At 40.4% G+C, this 22052-nt stretch overlaps 1 protein-coding gene across 2 annotated transcripts in view; it reads left to right on the forward strand.

Annotated features, from left to right (window-relative positions):
- nkd (NKD inhibitor of WNT signaling pathway naked cuticle) overlaps positions 1-22052 on the forward strand; it is a 243428-nt gene that overhangs the window by 215276 nt on the left and 6100 nt on the right. For both annotated transcript variants that reach the window (XM_083139341.1, XM_083139340.1), the window contains 3 exons: positions 16586-16758; positions 19296-19403; positions 20646-21142. In XM_083139341.1, coding sequence (XP_082995467.1) covers positions 16639-16758; positions 19296-19403; positions 20646-21142 — 725 coding nt within the window. In that variant the 5' untranslated portion in view covers positions 16586-16638. The remainder of the gene's footprint in view (positions 1-16585; positions 16759-19295; positions 19404-20645; positions 21143-22052) is intronic.

A 22052-nucleotide genomic window follows, 5' to 3' on the forward strand; every position in this document is an offset into this window, starting at 1 on the left:
AATCATTAAAATATAATACAGTAAAACCTCGTTAAACCGGACTTCGCTTAATCCGGTCAGGCAAAAGGAAGGAAATAGAAAGCAGAATGCAAGGTTTTAAAATGTGGCTAGAAGTCAACAAGAGAACTTCCCAAAGAAAAGGCAGTCAACCACTGTACTGTATAGTGTATTTAGGCCTATGCCCTTTAAATACACCATAATAATCGGGTTTTGTTGCTATAAACGGAGTTTTAATGCACTTTCTACCGTTTTTTTAGGTTATTTCAGTTAATCCGGGCTTTCGTTAAATCGGTCAACTTATCCTTATCCCCCCCATTAGTCCAGATTACCGAGGTTTAACTGTATAGGTTATATTTAAAGATTCGTAGTTTGCATTTAGCTTTCATGTATGTCTTAGTGTATAAAGAACTTCTTTAAAACGTACTATTACTACTACTTTGGAGAACAGGAAATTCCGGGAGTGTTTTACCAGAATATGAGCCTACAAGTAAAAGAAGAAAATAATAAGAATAATAATTATAATAAACAATACAGTGTGCAGTACAAAAGTTTGTAATTTAAAATTATTCAGCTCTGGCCTTTAAATAAAGCTTTGAATGGCGCCCCTCGCTACGGACCTGGTGCACAGATAAGATAAAATTCCATGGCGCAAAAATACTTCGAAGGTCCACAGGCTGCCAAGCCTATACTCGTTGGGTGACGCGGAGTCAGTGCAACGAATCCCATCGCCGCTGTTTCGTGGCTTTCCAGACCGCAGTCGTCTACTAGTCATGTGCAAGTAAAAAGGTAAAGGTATCACATTGTGCCATGGACGTAGAGGGTGCTGGCGATCTTTATAGTTGAGGTGATGTGATCAGCACCACACTCCGGCCGAGTTTTACCTCATCTTCGGGTCGTCCCGGGCTAGGTGAGGCCCAGAGTCGTTTATACTGGGACATCAGCGTAATAATTTCCTCAGATCATCCTCTTCGGGAATCGAAACCGGATCTTCCGTGTAGCACTTGGACCCCAATTATAGGTACCTTAGACCACATCAAACGAAATAAACGTAGGATTTTGGATCTAACGCAGGGAAATTATCAGGATATGTGATAAAGAGTACAATATAGCCTTTAGTACAGGAAAAAATAACTATTTTTGGCGCCTTTCCCACCTAAGCACTCGACGGTGTGAGTTTTCAGGAAGTATACCAGCGCCGCGTCGCGTTGATATCTGGAAGCCGATCTCTTCCCACTACTTTGCATATCACGTTGCTAATACCGAGGATTCCAGTAAAATCGAGTCGTGTTGACCGTTGTGACGTCACTGCAACGTAGTGTGCCTCACATTGTGTACTGCCTTGAAATTGCTTTATTACAAAGCTTATGTTATCAAGCTTTCGTTTATTTGCTTTTATGCGGCGAAACTAACAGCCACTGTAGAGCGCCTCCTGTGATTCTACGGGTTTCAAACACCTGGGGGTTCCTTAATGTAAAGAACCGATAGCTTGCACTCACCCAGGTATCAATAGCCCCGTCTAGATCGCTGCACTCTTCACATGTGCGTCTAGGTTGTTACACTGTGCAACACCGACTCGTCTGCTTCTTTGATTTGGTGTTTGCACCGTTTCCACTACGTTCTGGAGCGGTGTAATGTGTGGTGTATGGTCACGTGATGCGTGCCAACTAATCAAATGAACGTTCAAAGAAGCAGACAGTCATTTGTTGAATCTTCTGGGTTGAACGTCATTTCCTTGTGCCACCCTGACACCTGCACTACACCGAGCGTCAAAAAGTACAGCGAACTGGAGCCAGTTCACACCTTTTTCTATACGTGGAGGAAGCCTAGGTTTTCTATGTTGATCATTGTCAATTCACTTGGGAGCAATGCTTGAATAATTGATTGACTGACTGATTTGGTTCATTTTATTTCGCTTTCCTGCCACTTTTGGCTAATCGTGAAGATGATTATGAGTGATATGATCAGATTGAGGAAGGGACATCCATGTCCAGACCGGGATTCGAACTTGGATCAAGTGATGTAATACACGAGTGCGAGAAATAACTGTTAGCTACATGGAAAAATGAATTCTTGATAACAGTGAAGGCTATTATATAAAATAAAGGCATTGTCGTAAGTTTTGTCTTAAGGTTAGCAAATTCTCGATGATAATCTGGCATGGAAACAAGCGTTATTATAACTATATTTAGTTAGCTACGTGTTAATGTATGAATATGTATATATGTGTGTGTGTGGGAAGAACATTAATTTTAGTCAGATGGAAAAAAATAACGATTCCGGAAATTTTCTTTAGTCTTGTTCTTGGTCTTGTCTCGATATGACGGATGCTGTCTCGTTCTCGAGATGGTGGTACTCTCGTTCACGTACTCTGAAATCGACCTTTTGGTTTTCGGCGAGGCAGCACGATTTATATTGCTACTTCGTGATGGTTGAATCTTAGCAATCGGGCCATCAGCCCGGGCCTTCTTGAGAGCGAGTTAACCTTGAAGATACACGGGAAGGATGAAATGAATGAAGGTTCGAGGTGACGCTGTTCGACGAGCCATTTGCTTCGTCACGCGGCTCAGACCTTGTTTACGCCAGCAACATCTTGTCGTAAGACCGTTTTGTTTAAAGGCGTAAAACATAGATCACTGTCTTTCCACAGCATTGTCCGATCACACACAGTCGGGGACATGCTCTCCGTGCCCGTAAGAAATACGGTAAATATTTTGACTGTCAATATAGTAACATCATTATCATCATATGAGCTACAATATTCTGTATTAACTTTTGAACTTAGGATTGTAGTTTTTCCCCTGACGTCACTTGCCGAGTCATTGTTTCGATACGAAATAGGTCCCGAGGTAGATCCCCAGTGGAGGCACATAGTGATTAGGATTCAACTTTTACAAGGACTCGAATCCCGGCCCGTCTGTCCGATAAGAGCATTTATTTTTCCCAAAAGAAAAACGTTATTCGCTTTTGTTATTTTTGTTCGAACCTGAGCGAAAGGAAATGAAATGAGGTTGGAAGAAATTCCCATGTAGATTCCACAGGAAATTGTGAACTCTTTTCTTGCTGAAAATTGCAAAGGGAGCAGGAAGCTTTGTTTGAACTAATCTAATGTTGTTCTTAGAGATTTTGCAAGTTCCGCCGCCCAAAATATATTCCCCCGTGGTTGCCGTGTTCACGAGGCGAAGGCGGCAGTCGTTTATGAAAGGGCGCGTCACGTGACTCCACGGCATATGATAAGAGCTTGCTCGTCCTGTTGAGTGGGTTCCGGACGTGGTTTTTCCGGCGCAGCGGCACACATCAAAAGGAAGCCGACACCGACTTGTCCAGCTGTGAATCCTCCCCTCCCCCGCCTCTCGACGTGCCTCCCACTCCACGCCAAGCATCTGAGAAAAGGACGTCGGTGAAAATGTGCAATTGTTCCGCCGGCTGACCGCCAGGAAACAGCGTACGAAACAACGTGGGGCTTTTTACAAAGTGTGGCGTGTGTGGCCGTGCGTTGGGTTGGTTCATTGATATGCGCTGTTCTTTCTGTACTGATGATGTTAGCCGGGCGCATCCAATGCGCGAAGACGTGACGAAATTGTCAACGCTACACCGTATATAATACTGGGATTTATTTCTTATTGATTCACTATTGAGTAAATTGATGTACAGTCAGCCGCAATAAAAATCGGACAATTCCCAGCATTACGTTGTGTTTTGCCTAACCCAACGGCGATGCAACCGTCATAGCATGTCTCCAATACCAACTTCGGCCACCGCCCTAGAATTATGCAGCACGTATAACACCAGTAATGCCAGGGAAGCCAGTATTTCAGGATCTAGGTGTCTCGTCTTTATTGCTGATGACTGTAATTGACAGGAGTCCCGAGTTCGAATCCATGGGTGTTATTTGAAGTGACGTTTCATCACATCACTCATTATTATCGTCGCTATTACATCGCGCTACGATGCCAGGGGTCTTGGGTTCGAATCCCAGCCTGGGCATGGATGTTTGCGAGTGTCCATTCATCAATTTCATCACATCATCACTCATCCCTATCTTCGCAAATTAGCCAAAAGTGTGGCACAAAAAGCGAAGTAAAATAAAAGCTGTTAGGCAAAAAGTGGCAGAAAAGTGATGCTAAATGAAACGACGCGTCGTTATTTGTATTCAAACGGCAGCAAACATATTTTAGATTGGCAATACGCACGGTTTTCAGAAGGTTCTAGAATTACTCGAAAACGCCAATAAATGAATCTTCACTTTCCTTTCCTACACAACCCAATGGTTTACCGTGTGTGTGCTTCAGTGGCAGGGTGATCGGCTTCTTGAAGTGATCACCCATCCCTGAGACGTTTGAAACTTAAACAGTCAGTTCTCAGTTAAGTAGCACCCCTTTGATGTCTAAAACAGCCACGACACTAAAATTAATAACATTTCGATAAACGTAGAAGACGAGAGCTTAAAAAAAGTCCCTCCACCCAATCACAGCAATCGGAATAAATGCTACATGAGATTTCGAACACACGACCTATGTTTTTCTTGACACGCTGAATCAGCCGATAAAACACAGAGGCATACTTTGATGGAATCCACTAACTTCAAAGATGCAACAATACTCTCCCTTTTGTCTTTCTCTCTACCATTCTCTTCGTATGTCTCATTCTTTTTCTTTCTGTCATTCTCTTCGTTCGTTCCTGTCTTTTTCCGATCTCTTTTTCTCTCTCATCGTCTTCTTTTATTTTCTTTTGATCTCATTTCTCTTTTTCTTTCAGTTTTATCATCTCTTTCTTTTCCCCTCAATCTCTTTGTTCATTTATTCTGTCTTTTCTGTCTCTTTCTTTCGAGCTTTATCTCTCCTTTTTGATCTCTTTTTCTCTCATACAGTCCACTTTGTCCTTATTTTGATCACTCGCTCTCTCTTTCTTGCCCTCTCTCTGTCTCCGTCTTTCTCATTCTTTCGATCTCCCCCGTCTCTTTCTTTCGATCTTTTTCTTTTGTCTTTCGATCTTTTCGCTCGCTCTCTTTTTCTTTCGATCTTTTTCATTTGTCTATCTTTTTCTCTCTTTTTTTCGATCTCCCTCCGTCTATCTCTCTCTCTCGACCTTTTTCTTTTCTCTCTCTCCCCCCCCCCTCTCTCTCTCTCTCCCTCCTCCTCCCCTTTCTCTCTTTTTCTTTCTTCCCTGTATTTCTTCCTCTCAGTCTCTCTTTCATTTTATCTATCTCCCTCCGTGTGTGTGTCTCTCTCTTCTCTCCTAACCTATGTATACACGCGCATGCATCGTACTATCCATCCATCACTCAAAAGAAGTTGTCCCCCACTTCCTTCATTGAAGTAGAATGGCAACATGGAACCTTGCGTTCAGTTACCACATCTTTTCCTCATTCTTCCTTGATTTTCACCCACCTTATTAACCTAACGGTTAAATGACCAGCAATTAACCTGCAACACTCACGGCGCGGAGTCTTTTAAGTGATCTCCTCGAACACAAACAAGAGATCCGCTTCGTGCAAGTAATCGATCAATCTGAAGAATGGACATTGCCGGTTATTAACGGTAATGGCTTCCCTAACCTTCGTACTCCACAAATGACATCTCTAGCAAACAGACCATACTATAGTGGCGCTAAAGTGGTCTGGTGCCATTTGTTTAGGCTCTGAAAAGGAGAGAGGGATCAGGGATGTGTTATCAGTTTGCGTATATGTACGTTCTTGATAGATAACAATTATGAAAGAAGCACTAAACGCACTTTACTCTTATCTGTACAACTAACAGGCGGCACCGTTTGTGTTGTAATGACTCCTTTCGATAAATGCTTGCCCATTCCATGAACCTTGTCTAAACAATTTTCTTTCAAGCCGAAAGCCTAAAACCCAACTCTCAGAGAAGCAATATCCCAGCAGATTCCTTGAATCGTGAGGCATATAATTTCCTGTTTTCGTTATCGATGAAACCATACCAAAATCTCGAAATTGGGTCGAAAATAACTACAGGAGGCTTTGTCAAATCTTAGCGAGATCTTCACAAGGGTGACGCAGGTTTTATCACCACGATGTGAAGGCTTTTCTCCCCTTCTTGGTTAGAGGAAGTTGAATCGTAAATATGTGGAGCCTTACCTCCGCACTCCCATAGGCGTAACTTGGCGGGGGCAAGAGGGGGTACTCGCCCCCCAAATTTTCAGATTTATTAAAATTTAAATGTTAATGGTACTTTTGTTAACCTCAAAGACCCGAAGAGCAAAGCAATGGATAATTTTTATAATTTCACAAAACGGTTAGCAAAATAGTAAAAAAAAATGAGAAAAATTTTCAGGGATTGAAACATTTTCAATTCTGCTTCACAAATTTAAGCCCCAAGTTCGACTTTGCCCCACCACCCCTTCCAAAGTTATGTCCCAAGTTACGTCCATGCTCACTCCAATAGCAATGACGTACCAAAATGAGGGTCTCATGACGCTGTAGCCTCCAAAAGTATGGTAGAAAGGATTGGAAGAACATATAGCCTATATGTGTTTAAAATCAAGCAATTTTCGTCTAAAATGATCAAAAATTTTGTTCCACTCAGATCGCTGAGAAAAAGCATTTTTTACTAATTTGGTGATTACATGTATCACCCTCCTTGTTTCCATCAACCTACAGATCGACCACAAGGAAAAAAACCTTGGGACGAAAAGTCCCCGCGCAGCTTTCCCTTCTTCCCTCCACCTCGGGCCATAAGGAAGCATGGTCCATTCTCCCCCTTCCCTACTCGCGGGGGGGGGGGGGGGGTACGGTGCACAGGACTCTCGGGTCTGCGCAGGTTGTTTTGCTCGTGGTATCACTATAGTGCGTAGATTTTTTTTACCCTCCGTAGCTGCCTTGGTGGTCGAGTGGTCGACTCACGATCTAGCTTCAGGTTCAGGATAGTCCTGACCTGGCCAGGGCCAGAATTTTGCATCAGTGTGTGTATGAATTCGTGTTTGGAGGGTGTAAATTAGGCCTTCGTGAAAAAAATGAAAGGGGTGTTGGGAATTTTGGAGGGGTTGATAAATCACTGGTGAGTACCACTTCGTTAACTTTATCTACAGTATATATTCATTATAATCGTCACAAGGGAAAATAACAAATTTTAGTCCCTCTCAAAGGCAGCATTTTTCAAGTCAGCGCATTGAATCCCTGACTTGCCATGTCGGTATGTAGTAGGAAGGAAAAATTCTTTGTAGTTGAGCCAACGTTTCGTACAGGATATGCGAGACTCGCGGTTCAGCTTCCTTCAAAAATAAAATCCTAGGCACGCTACTATCCACAAGGCAGTTAACACTCAATACACCTAGGGGTAGCGCGCTCTATTCCTGTGTAAGGGGTGAGTGGTCAGCTGGCGAGTCATGCACCTAACGCACTCGCCATCGATGTGTCTATTCCCGCGAATAGTAACACACATATATATGGTAAAAAGCTGTTTATCGAAGGTATACTTACCCAAAAAAAGTTGATCAGTGATCGGTTAGTTCGTATGAACTTTCCAGCCTGATCATTACCAGTGCGTAGTTAGAGATCGGTTAGTTCCTTGAACTCTCCAGCCTAATTATTGCCTATTTTTATGGGAGCAGGAAAAGGTTTATTATCCATTTTGCCTTGACTCATCTCACTCAATAGGTCGCTAGGTGCCGTGGCTTGCCGCGAGTTGATAGCTTCCTGGAGATGAGGCCTTGCTCGAAAAGGTTTATTATATATATATATATATATATATATATATATATATATATATATATCAGAGGGTAGAGAGGTAGGGTGGGTGTCATCTATAGGTTCTAGCTTCGCTACTTCTTCCTGAAATGCAGTTTTTCCACCGCCACTATTTACATGTACCAACCAACCACAAGGGAGGGGGGGCGACTTTTGTAGATGCCGATTGAAGGGATGGGTTCCTTCAATACCCTTCACTCTTGCTCATCCTAAGACTTAAGAGGGGGGGGGGCATGCCCATGAATGAAGGTGGAGACAGGTGTTAGTTAGTTCTTCATAAAGTAAAGATCCCCGATCCTGATGGAACAGCACGTCCTTCCCGAAGCAGTTAATTCTGACACGTGTTTCTGTTTCGGTGGCAGGTGTTAGCGTGCACTGCCGGAAGAGGGGAGGAGAGGGGTGACGTCAACGGTACAAACGGCGCCGACGAGCATCAAGTGAAAACGTTTCAGCATAAGCAACTCCCGTCTCTGCAAGCGTGTGCGTAATGAGCGAATGGGAACAATGGTGTGTACGTTTGAGCTCTCTGCTTTTTAGTACCCATCGAGTGTCTCGTGTTTTATCGGATGGGGAGTACTATCGCAGCCATAATGTATTCTTCCGAGCATGCTGCGTGCGACATTCGTATGCATGGAAATTCGTAAGCTTTAATATTTAAATAACGAGGAAGTAATATGAGGGCGTAAGTCGAGTTTGAGTTTTGGTGTTATGTTCACTTTATGCACTGGAAGGCTAATCGGGACTGGGCCTACAGTTTAAAGTGGGATCCGAACCACTGTGCAATGTTCCTCTACCGGGTGAATCTAGTCACTTTCTAATACTTTACTAATAAAAACAATACTAATATTTTAAAATTATCCCTCACCTCAGATGTGTAATTAAATTAAATTAAGTGTAAATTTCGATAAGACTGCACAAGCATGTCACCACCATACCACAGCAAACTGTTGACCAACTAACCCTTAAAATAGCTGTATACAACAATGGAAGCTTACATTTCACCAGCCTTGCCGCTCTATTATTATATGCTACTACTTAGCAGTTATCAATAATGAGGTTCTATTTCCCAGGGAATCCCTCCGTTCATGAATTCATCACTGGTCCGAAGACCTCAGGCAACACACAGAAACAAGAATCAACTGTGATTTCCAAGTCATAAGTTTGGATAATAATGAATGAATGAATGGCTAATTGCGAAGATGAGGATGAATGGTGAAAAGATGAAAGATGAAATAGATGAAGGGGCAAGCACAAGCACATAAGGACAGCACACAACACAAGTTCCATAGAGGATTATACTGGCAATGAGTCCAGACGCCAGAGCCTAGCTAGTCTACAAAACGCAGTCCAGGGTGTACTACGTGAAAGTGAGGTTGACATTTGGGTGTCGTGAGAAAGAGTCGCTCCTTTTGGATAACAAATTGCCAAGTTATGCTATTCTAACGAACAGGGCAGTGGCAAATGAAACAAAAAGTAAATATGAATTTTTAATCAAAACCACAAACTTACTCTAATATAATATAAAACTTGTAATCATAGTTGCGGCTTAAAATAAAGCTATCATGTTTGAAAATGTAACCATGAGTTTGACGAAAGTTTATTTTAAAACCCTCGGTAAGGAAGTGAAATTCCAGCTTGACGTGTGTTCGTGTCATCGGTAAAGAAAAGGTTAAGCTGTAACCCTTGTACTGAGTGTCAGATCCGTGCATAATTTAAGAGGAAAGTATTTCTTTTACCATTAAGGAAATAATACTAGCGAAAGCAGCATTCTTTTCTTGATTTTCCCTTTGATCTACATTGCCGTCTTCTTTCCCCGGAAACGGGCGTTTAAAATTCTGGTTCAACTTTGATGTTGACATTTCACGAAGGAATTCCTTTTCCGATAGGTGGTGCGTTCGACACGGTAAGGTATAGGCGCGCCAGTAAAATCGTGGTGCCAGAATGACAACTTATCAGTACGTATCTTCCGAAATAGTCATCCTTTGTCTCCCAAATCGGAAACTATGCGAAACATGCCTTTGGGTATGCACTTTGCGGCACGGCGACAGGGGTCAGCAGTGGTGATCTTGCGATATGACCCTTTGGTCGTTTCAACACTTCGAAGTATAGTAAGCCGCAAATGTGGGTCAGACGTCCATTCGAGGTAGCTTTCACTCAGGAGAGGAAAATGCTTAGTTTCTCAGCTTTTGGAATTTCGGCATCTTGATAGGCGGAAGAAAGTCGTTGCCCCGAGTCCATTCAGGGACAAATACAACTATTCTCTGTCCACCGTAAAAGTGAAGTTCCTGTTTATCATACCGGTGATATCTTTGCCGGAGCTGTACAGTTCGTCATTGCATATAAGCCGCCAAAACTTCAATATATCACTAGAAGCTACATTGAGCTACGAGCAATATTCCGAGACTTTGATTTGATTTGTTTTATTTTACTTCGCGTTTTGTGCCTCTTGGCTAAGTTGCGGATGAGGGATGAAATGATGACATTGATGAATGGACATTACAAACAACCATGCCCGAGCAGGATTCGAACCCGGGACCCCTAGCGTCGCAGCGCGATGTGCTAACCACTTTTTTTTTTATTTATTTATTTTTTTTTATTTTTTTTTAAAAGGAAAGCCCCTAAGCGGAAGCTTTCCCCATCACACTTCATTCACTCATATCATTTACATTTCTATTTCAGGACTTTTCAGGACAGACAATCACAAATACCCATGCCTTACCCGGGACTCGAACCCGGAACCCCTGGCCACTCGGCCACGGGGTCCGGCTAATATTCCGAGACAACTGCCAATAGGATATCTCACAAGCCAGCCACGTGTATTTGCATCGCAGTGGATGAATAATAGTTTGATTCTTACGACCACACTGGCATAATGAGACTGGAACATTTGCGATATGGGAAACATCAATTCATATTACAAATAATACTTCAACCTTGTCCTACTAAATTATCCTACACCGATCGACCGAATTGTTCTTTCAAGTACACTTTATGTACAGGTAGGCTAATCGGGACTGACCTTAGTTTAATGTGAGATTCGAACCAAATTTTCCTACACGAAATTACACTAAATCTCCGTGATTTGAATATTATGATGAGGTTTACCGTATCGTAGGGAATTTGCGCGGAAGGAACGAGGGGGAAAATTGTTGGGGTGGCAACCCTCGGAACAGTAGTTTGGTGCATATGTCATGGGTGAATGATGGTGTCAAAAGGAGGCGTTCAAGCTCACCCCAATATACAAACTAACATGACATCTAAAAATATTATAGTCACCCTTGAAGTCTAAATTAAGCGATTTCCTCCTTCATTCAGCTAAACAGAAACAGCAAATCGTCACTCAACATAAGAATTGTTGGAGCGGAAGAATCGTAAACGAACAGTCAATCTCTTTTAAAACTACCAAGCAACAGGGGGGAGAAAGGAGAGGGACGCAACCCTACAACACAGGGACGATAACCTGCCTCAGTATATAAAGTTCACTTTCCCGAAATACGTGAAATCAGATGTTTTGCAGAATTTTACTGAGTACTGAGGAAACTTTTCGCTGAAGAAAGATCCATTGGTTCTCAACGGGTTTGCCGCGGTACACTAGTGTACAGCGAGATTCGCTATTGCGAAACTTTGCAATATTGTTGGCAAAAAAAAATCACCCTGAACTTTTTTAAAAAAAAATGAACATAATATCGCATGTAACACGTGCCAGTCAAACTAACAATCAACCCTCAAAACATGACATGCTTTACTACTGCAAGCCCACAGACATCTGACTGCTGGAGTGCGCGCGCGCAAGATCAAGTCTCCCACAATGTTGCCAACTCGTACGTTAGTGTACCATGAACAAAACCAGGCTGAGAAGCACTGGACAAACGGCATTGGATCTACCGAACCCGGGAACTCGTGATTGAAGGCAACCACTACATTACCGGCAAGGTTCTACGGTTCGGAGAGAACAAATTCGACAAGATACTCCTTCGGGTACACACATAAAAGGACAACCAAGATGAAGATAGCCTCCTAACCTTCAATCAACCTTGTACTCGTTGTGCGGCGTGTTCTTTGATAGGAGGCTTGTAGTGGGTGTGGCACGGTGAATTTATCGACCTTGTTTGGTGGGAAAATAGGTGTAGCGTTTATCAGAAATTGACACCTCTAAGTGATATCGAAACGGTGATAGCAACCATAATATGTCGGCCGCGCTCTTTCATCTCCCATGCCTACTATCTCTAATGGGAGATGCCCTATTCTTGTATTATCTCCATCACGAGATGAGAGGGATAGGTGGGGGTGTCAACCCCTTGGAATTGCTGACTTACTGTGGCAAGAGCGTGCCGAAAGGGGAGTTTGGAAAGTACCAAACTCGAAACGCATGTTTTTGCACATTACTTAACACATAATTTTGGCAAGTCTGAATTAATCGTGGAGCAAAGGAATCATAGGATTTCGGGTTGATTTCCTACTGGGAGCACATGGCGGTTCGGATCCCACTTTAAATTATAGGCACACAGGCTCGATTAGCCTAGCTGTCCATAAAGTGGGCTGAAATAAACTTTACCCCCACCCAGGAAAAAAAAATTGTTGGCCCCAGAAGAGAGCAGACCCCAGCCAGTCAAGCGACCCCCAGTAAACAAAAAGGTACATAAATAAATGCCCTTTTGGCAAAATATACATTATTTTGTACAGCAAGGGATGCATAAAATGTGCTATTTTTTTCTGCCGCCATCAATGCATACAGAGACAGAGACAGAAAGAGAGTTTTGTTTTTAAGTCTACTTTATGCACGGACCCACAGTTTAAAGTGGGATCCGAACCCCTATTTGCCTCCCCAGGGTATCGAAACCGGGACCCCTTGATTACAAGGCGACCTCGAAGGTCGCTAATTGGAAGGCATTTACTTTTGAATCAGCAGGAATTCGTATTTTGTAACTAGCAGCGGCTGCTTTGAGAAGTTATTCCAATTTCACTTGGAATGTAAGAGATACAGATGTTTGCATGCCCCCTCCCCCTGTAAAAAAGTGAAAAAACACCAAAGGAATCCGCTCGATGATACTTCAGAGTGGGGGGAGAAGTAAACAATGACCTTTCGGTCTATCAGAAACGCAAGGTGACGTCACAATTTACACAGCCTCGCGTCTTTTAACTGGAGCCAAGTCTCGCGGCACATCAAACAGATTCTTTAACTGCAACATGCGTTGTAGGAAAGAAGCAAAAACAGTTCCGCGACGTTTGATCTTGCCGCCGCTGCATGCATGAACGCGCGGGCAACAGTAATCCACTGAAGTGGTGTTGACATTACGAGGAAAAATCCGATGACGTAAGATAATTCCTCAAGCTCTGGCAACAGATAAAAGCACCTCTTGCTTTCCCTTGCCGATTCCAATCCGAAGTCCGATCATTCAGGAGAACAGAGGATACCGGTATAAATTTTCTCGACGGGGGGAGGGGGAACTTTCAAGTAGTTGTAATTCAGCAATCACACAAGATACAGCGCTCTCGTTTCGTAAAGATAGTGTAACCTTGTTGTGACGGTCTGAAAGGTGCAACCAATTTCTTCGCGTTTGAGGTTTGGGTTCTGTCGAACCTAGATAAAGCACGCTGGTATATTTCCTTCTAGAACTTTGCGGACAATTTCAGTGTGGACTGCACTTGTCATTAATCATTGTGTACTAAGATACTGAGGAGCAGCTCTTCGAAACAAATAAGTCGTTTATGAGAGTGTCCCGTTGTATACAAAAGCTGATCGAGAGAGAAGTTAATACGGGTACAAATGAAACTCGAACCAGACACCTTAATTACAGAGTGCAAGCATTAACGGATGATGTCATTGATTGATTTGGTTTATTTTACTTCGCTTTTCTGCCAATTTTGGCTAATCGCGGAGATGAGGATGATTGATTATATTAATTTGCATGCCCAGGCCGGGATTCGAACCCCGAACCCCTTGTGTCGTATCACTCCATCGGCATGGATAACATCATCTGACGTAAAAAAAAAACAACACTAAGCGCGCAGTCAGTTATTTCAGGTCCACTTTATACACAGGTAGGCTAATCGGTACTGCACTTACAGATTAAATTGGGAACGGAACCACTAGTAGTGTGCGTTCACTGGGAATCGAACCCCAGATAGCTTGAGAACATACGACAGCGTTAACCATTACGTTATCGGGAGAATTAGTGGAACCCTAAGCGGTATATGCTCGATCACTTTAAGGCTGATTCGTAGTCAGTAGATTCCCATAGCAAGTGTACAGTGACCGGCAAAACAAATATAACACCTAGATCATGAAATATTCGCTTCCCTGCGTAGAGTTAGACAACACACATACCGTATTGCAGGGAAGCGAATATTTCCCGGTGTTTAATTTGTTTTGCCGGTGATTGTACTTACGCCATGTCCTAAAACTTAGCGAATTATAAACTTATACATCCAGTTCGTTACGGTTTCATTGTAACATTTCGAGCAACATTCACGTAAGGTTGAGAGGTTGGCAGAAGCGACAAATGCGAGTACACTGACCCTGGGTTTGAACTTGAAGCGCGCCCGTGAATGAGAGCAGATCAATACCGCGAACAAACTTTACGTATGAAAGAAACAATTACCCCATTTCCACGACACACGCAACATGATACACTCGTGAAACGATGTTTCGGAAGGATGTTGGGCCCGCAGGAGGGGGGGGGGCAGGGGTGCACTTGGCCCCCCTGAGATTTCTGGAAAGAGTAAATGTAATTCGAATGGTCAAATTGTAGAGATATTTTATAACAAAATTACTCTTTTCTGTAACTTACAGGCCGTAAATTACAGAAACTATTATTATTATTATTTGAAGCAGGGTAGTGTCGTCGCCAAGTGGTCCCGGGTTCGATTCCCGGTGGAGGCACATAGTGGTTCGGATCCCACTTTAAACTGTAGGTCCAGTCCCAGTTAGCCTTACTGTGCATAAAGTGGACTTAAAGCACCAAATCAATCAATCATTCTATTTTATACTGATTATCTAACTATAAAAACAGCTCTTGGTCCTAAATGAATTTACGTTAAGTATACAGTTATGCAAATTGTATATAGGTATACAAAATCTGGAAATTACAAATGTATGTAATTTTAGAAAAAAAAACCGTAAGAAGTAGTGGTAGTAGTAGTAGTAGTGTAATAATAATAATAAAAATAAAAGCAATAATAATAATGAAAGTTTCTGTGACTGCCCCCCTGAGAAAGAATCCTGCGGCCCCCCTTGGTTTGGGGGGAAATGCCAACGCACCACTGTGTTCTGTATGTCGAGTAAACTCTTCGTCTGTTACAAATTCTCGCGGGTGTTGACTGTGGGTGATCCAGGAGCATGCCATCCCCACCCCCTGAAAAAAACCGTTGCTACGATGGTTGGAAATCTTGTTTATAATGTTAACCGTTGAATACTTGAAAGATTTATCCCCGCGCCGTGTCGTCGCTGTTATATTTTGCGACAGAATTGTTTGGACTGTGTTCTACCTACTACTTCTGGAAAGATTCATCTGTGTTTTATGTTTATTTCCTCGTCAAGAATACTTCTTCCCATGTTATCGTCAATAAATAAGACACTCTCACGCACGTTATATTTTAAGTTAGTCATAGTTGTGGTATTGGCGAGATTCCACTATGATTCAGAGATATCCTCGTAACTAATGGTGTTTATCGTGAATGGAGTCTCTTGCTGAAACAGAGATGATGCAAATTCCAAGTGGTACATCCACGAAACTTTTCCTATAATTCTATCTACAAAACCTACTCAGAGTGAAAAATTACACTAATATTTACATTTTGACTTTTTATTAGAATAAGTTTGTGGAAGGGTTCGATTTTATGTTTTCTATATAAGCTGTTGCAGGTCCACGCATTTGACGTAAACAAATTCCGGGCATGAATGTCACATTTAGATGCGAACTAACGGAGTGTGTACCAGCAGGTGCCCCCTCCCCCCAGAAGATCCATTTACTCCTGGCAAGCAAGGTAATGTGTAATCCCTGCCAGGGGCAATAGTATCTCCCTTCCACATTCGATTATTGTGAAACTGACAGTTTGCATCATTTTACGTCAGCCATTTTACCCAAACAATATTTTAAGGATTTTTGTCATCTGAAAAATGGAATAAATAAAATGGCTTCAACGCAATAAGTTGAGAGGATGTGCGGGAGAATTGCAGGATTACAGAATCGATGGACTGTTTTTGGAACTTTGTACTTAGATATCCAACAAGAAAGCTGTTAAAAATTGTTGCAAACTACTAATATGTATGTGTGTGAGGGATGAAAATTCATGCTGGAGCAGTGAACTTTGGAAAATGTATGTGGTGTGTGGGTGAAAATTTTCTATATTTTCCGACACCGTGGAAATCTCTAATTCTGTACATTTCCTCCCTTCGAGTGGCTGTTGTTTCTGGAATAAAAACTGGTAATTTCCATGAAGTTTCAGACACTTTAATACACACATTCACAAATCCATCGAGAATTAACCACGTTTAATCACTGCTGTTTCGTATCCCGAAAGGTCGAGAAATAATTTCCAGAAGTCACGACCGAGACGGGAATTTCTTTATCCCGAGGCTCATGATCTATACATTTTTTGCTTACACTCGATTCCAAACAAATACACCCTCTCTCTCTCCGCCAAAGAAAGAAAGAAAGAAAAAAATTACACGCTTCACTCTACTGAGGTTTATCTTAATTTTGCCACCTTTGTTGTCAAATGATAACCATTTTAATACTATTTGCTAAATGTTCACATCTTTCACCAGTGTCGGTGTCCACAGTAAGAATACCCGTAACGGCATAGGAATAGAATTTAGAATTTGTTTCCAAGCATGAGCTCAGAGGTGTAATGTGCCCTTCTTTCCTTTTTTTTCAGTAGTGGTTCCCACCGACTCCAGCGACGGTCGTCCATCTGACACGGAAGAACTGATGAGAGGTGATAGTAACACAACGGAACTATCAAGTGAGAAAGATGTCTGCGAGGAGAAAGCTGACAACGAGAAAAATACTGAGGAGCAAGAAAGCGAGAGAAAAGAACTTAATTTCGAGGTGAGTACCGTTTTTATATTTTCAAGATGGTGTTGTACGCAGGGTGGCTACCAGTCAGGAAAGCCTGTAGAAGTCAATAAATCTAAGGGAAGTTTACTGTTTCTCGAAAAAATCAACATTTTTGTAGTCTAGGAAAGGTCATGTTTTGAACTATTTACATATAGAATCGACTCCAGTAAGTATAGTTGACGGACGGACAACACGGTCAATTTATAATGCAGCCGCCGTACCAACTGGTGTCCATTCACAGCTCAGAACGGTTATTGTGACAAAATCCTGTTTCCCTGCCGGCTGCTTTGGGGGAAGGGGATTTTCATGGTGTGTGTAAATGCGGCAACAGAGGGTCATTGCCATAAAGGCGGTTCCCGCGCCGATTGAAAGGGCGACGGGACTGTAGTTTGCCCAGCAATTTTCATGTATTGAAGTGGAAATATTCTGATTAATTGAAATTCCTCGGTGTCCGAAATGGAACACATGAAAATCAACACTTAACAAATTAATGTAATTATATTGGGGTACACTTGCCTGGCCTCTGTAAAACTAGTGGTAAAATTTTCCTTCGCTTCATTGTGCATTTTTAAGTGGAGTTTCCACGTAAATAAATGTTATTTCTTTTGCAAATAATTCGAAATAAAGCACTGCCCTCCTTTGGAAAGTCTGTTTGTTCACCCTGGGGGAAAGGCGATTTTGTCTCCCCCCCCAAAAAAAAGTTTGACAAGCTTCTTCATCACTTGCTTGGAAGGAGTGCATGTCTTGGCAATATGATGTTTGGAAAAACATCAGTAGGCAGGGAATTCCAAACTTCTTTTTGAGCCGTACAAGTATTATGTATGCATGAAACAATTCCCAAATGGGCCAGAAATTTGCAGAGGGGGGAATTCTCCGTTCCCCCTCCCTTACAGGCGCAAATGAATGAAATAGTTTCTATTATGTGACGCTGAGTTGCAGCATTGCATAATATAGTGCAGTGACCTCGGGGAATAACATCAACAATGTTGTAACGTCACACCCATTGGCAATTCAATGTGACATGAACGCGAATTTCCCTTTAAGAAAACATTGTGTAAAACCCGTTTGATAGGTTCGTGATACCGTTAGGGCGAGTGGGCATGGCGAAAGCACCATGGTGTCAGTGATGTCGCTTTTTACTTGTGTGAATTGTGTGATACCAGGGCACATGATGGATAAAAATCATGAATTTTGTTGAAAAAAAATAACTTTTGATGATTTTTTATTTACATCGGATTTTTTAAAATGTAAATTGATTCTTTTGATTTAAAAAATAAGCTTAAAATTGCTTGCATGGATTTTAACACCATACATATATGTTAAAGGGCCCTGTAAAATATTTAAACAATTTTATTAAAGCAAAAAAATAAATGTGTGTACTAAATATACATTTCTCTGTTTCAAATACTGTATATGTGAACTTACTATGGAAATGTTTGTTGAGTGTGTTAATGAAACTATAATAATTACAGTAACTTTTCTTCCAGTGAAAATAAAACATTCATGTACTACATAATTGTAACATTAAATATTTTTATAGTCTTTGTAGCTGAATTTTGGCAATTTTTCTAATGATAGTTTAGACAATATCAGCTGCCATGTTTACTTAGAGTTTAATGGTAATCACAATATGTACGGTTTAACATGGTTAGTATTTTTTATATTATTCTACACAAAATGTTTGCTATTTTTGCCTATAAAAATTATTGAATTTTAAATTAAGAGAAATTTAAGTGTGTTTACAGTTTGCATATTACATTTCCTTTCTTAGAGCCTAATAAATGTTTACGAGATCAATTTGCTCTCACCAATAGTGATTCTGATATCTACAAAATCCTTGTGTACATAATTGTATAAATTATTTTTTTAAAGTGATTTAAATCGGTGATTAAAAAAAATAACCTGATTTAAATAATTCCACCTTGCCACGAAGTAATCGAATTGTGTTTGCTTAAATGTGTAAGAAGCTAGATGTAAAGTTGGTAAAGCAACAGCATAATTTTGAAACAAAGCAATCGGCCAGAATATTTAAAGTATCCACAATCAGGCTTGAACTGCTTTCCCCTGAAACCTTCAAATCCTGAAGAATGATTTTTTATAGTTAGAACTTGCTTACTGCATGTCTTTTCCTAAACTTGAGTAATTCTTATTTGGTAATGCAACGCTTTTTCATCTATAATGTCATTATTTCTGTGATGTGATTGGATGACTGTACATATTAAAACTAAAGCACTACCCTCTCCACAAAATAAAATCTAATTATGCCACTCACCAACATAATATTTTTTGAAGGTTCTTCATGTCCTTTATTGTAACTCAACCTTTTACATAAATTTACTTTTGCTGACAAGCTAGTTTATATACTAAGTGATGTACCCAATGACAATAGACCTCAAATTGACTTTAGATGTCCAATAAAAGACACTCATACCCAACTCCAAAAGAGGTATGATATAGGCTATATATATACACGGTGTTAATTATAATGCACCCCTTCCTTACAGTATTCTCTTTTTCTTTTCTTGTAGGAGTTTGAATGTGATGTGTCTGTTGAAGGAGTTGAAGGTGGTCAAGATCGTCAGGAGTTCTCATTCACTCTTTATGACTTTGATGGCCATGGAAAGATAACAAAGGATGTACGTATTGTATCCATATTAATTTTGAAAAACTTGACATTACATTTCGTATGTCTGGCATAGCATTCACTGGGAGTGTGAATTTTGAATAATTGATTGATTTGGTTAATTTTACTACACTTTTGTTCTACGTTTGGCTAATTGTAAGGATGAAGATGAGTGATAACATGATGAAATTGATGAATGGACGGATGCCCAGTCTGGGATTTGAACCTGGGACCCCTTGCATGGAAAGTAGCCAGCTGATTTTTTTATAAGGGATTATAACAGATGAAGTTTTCTATTATACCTCATCCCATAATTTTAATTTGCTGAATCACTCCCAAGACATTGAAAGCAAAATTTAAGCATACACATTTCTGACTATTGTTTCAGACTGTCAGTGTACAACTAATGTAAATTATCGAATTGTAATATGTTGCATCCTAGAAAAAAAGAAAATACCTGAATTGTATAAACATGGATGTCCAAAATATTTTTTAAGAAATTAATGCAAGTTGAAAATTCCATATTATGCCATAATGAATATGATGTTAGTTACAGTACTTGGCATAAGGTATTATAAGAAACTGATAATTATAAGTTAGACTGACGAGGATCATCACGAGAATGTTGTAATTTCAAATTCAAGCTGTGTACCCATGTCACTATGAACAATATGCTACATTTCAAGGATAAATTTATCATTATTACTGGTACTAAACAAACCTAACTTTATATCATTGCTTTGTCTCGAGGACCAAAGTTGCTTTGGCTTTTGATTGGGTGACACATGGTTGCTGTGTAAATTGACCATACTAAGTTTAAGCAGGATGTCATTATTGATTGACTGATTAAGTTGGTTTAATTTACTTTGCATTTCTAGCACTTTTGGCTAATCATGAAGATGAAGATGAGCTATGATAAGATTAAATTGATCAAGGGACACTCACAGAGAACACCCATGCTCAGGCTGGGATTCGGTCATTTTTATGAGGAGACAATTTAGACATTCAAATTCTTCTCATTTTGTTCTGTAACCTATTTGTTATAAAATTATTTTGTATATTAATAAAATTTGTTAAACTCTGATCCAAAATCCAAACAATTACTTTTTGTGAGGAGAGGTCCCATAAAAGCATTATGGAAATTGTATTACATTGGTAATTTTGAGAAATTTTATAATTGCACAGAATTTTATTGAAAATGGAATACCTGCTTTACCTATTTACATGTAATATTTACCTCATATTCTTTTTTCAGGATATAGCTGGCCTTGTAAGGACAATATATGATGCTTTGGGATCTTCAATCAAAGTACCACATTATGGCAGCAAAACCATAAAAGTGAAGTTAACTGTTTCCCCTGATAAACGTGATGGCAAGACAAGTCCAAGTCCCAATACGCATAAGGTGAAATTTAAGAAAGACCTTAATGTAACAATACGTGAAAGTTCAAGAAAGGAAGACACTGGGAGTAATGTGACAAACAAGGATACTAAAACTCCTGATAAGGACTCTCCAAAAACCAAAGATAGAAGTTTTGGTGAAAAATCATCAAAAAAGTTTCATTCGGTGCGATATAATCACCACATGTACTGTCATCAGTTGTCACCAGAGTTATCTCGACATTGTAGTTCATCCCCTTTTAGGACTCGAAGAAAATTTAGGGAGCGATCAAGTTCTCTTCAGCGGCAAGAGTTGTTGGAAATTATCCAGGCGAACATGGAGAAGAACAACCTAAGTTTTCAAACCTCGAGGTAAGAATCTTTTTTTTGTAACTCCACTTGACTCCATGATCCAGAAATTTATTGAAGTTGGATCAATTTTAGAAATAAGCTTTTCAATATATTACTTCAATGGACCCCTTAGAGCAGAATATCTCAACCATCAGGCCACATCCCGATACCAGGCGCTGGCATAAATTAGAGGTTCTCTGAAACATTTTTCTCCCATCAACATCATTAAAATCAAATTAATATAGTGGTGAGTTTTCTGAGTAAATTTCCCAATCAGAATTAATTGGATTTTTTCTGTGTTCAAAATGCAACATGCCAATGACAATCAGCACTTACCAAATAATTTAATGATGCTGCCCTGAGGAAACGGCAAGGTTTCATTAGATCTAGTGGCTGACAATTAATTTAACCTCATATTATATTTGTTAAAAAGCCTAGACATAATCGAATTATTGCTCTTTATGGTTATACCATAAGTTATTTATTAACAGTTAAAAAAAAGTAGTTACGAGTGAAATTGTTGGGATCGGAACATCATCGGGATTTACCAGACCACAGTCTATCAAAGGTTGAGAATCACTGCCTTAGAGCATTGAAGAGATTTTTGCATGTATTGCATTTGAATTTTTTAAAATATTTTATCAGCAGTATTGTTGCCACTAGAAAACCTATTATACAGGGTGTCAGAGGAAAACATCGACAAATTTTCACCTCATATAGAGGACATTAATATGAACAGAATTTGTTAGCAATGTTCTGCTCATTGAGACCCCACTTTGGAGCTATGAGCACTAGAAACATGGAAGTAGATGCTGCCTCTTCTGTCTTATGTTTTTTCATTAAAGATAGGCTTCATAAGTTTCGCTCAGAGATTTTCACACTGCATTGCATTGATTGCACAGTCTTGCATATCATAATATGACAAACTTGC

The sequence above is a fragment of the Lepisma saccharinum genome, chromosome 17 (assembly GCF_977018435.1).
Source record: "Lepisma saccharinum chromosome 17, izLepSacc3.1, whole genome shotgun sequence".
Classification (NCBI taxonomy): domain Eukaryota; kingdom Metazoa; phylum Arthropoda; class Insecta; order Zygentoma; family Lepismatidae; genus Lepisma; species Lepisma saccharinum.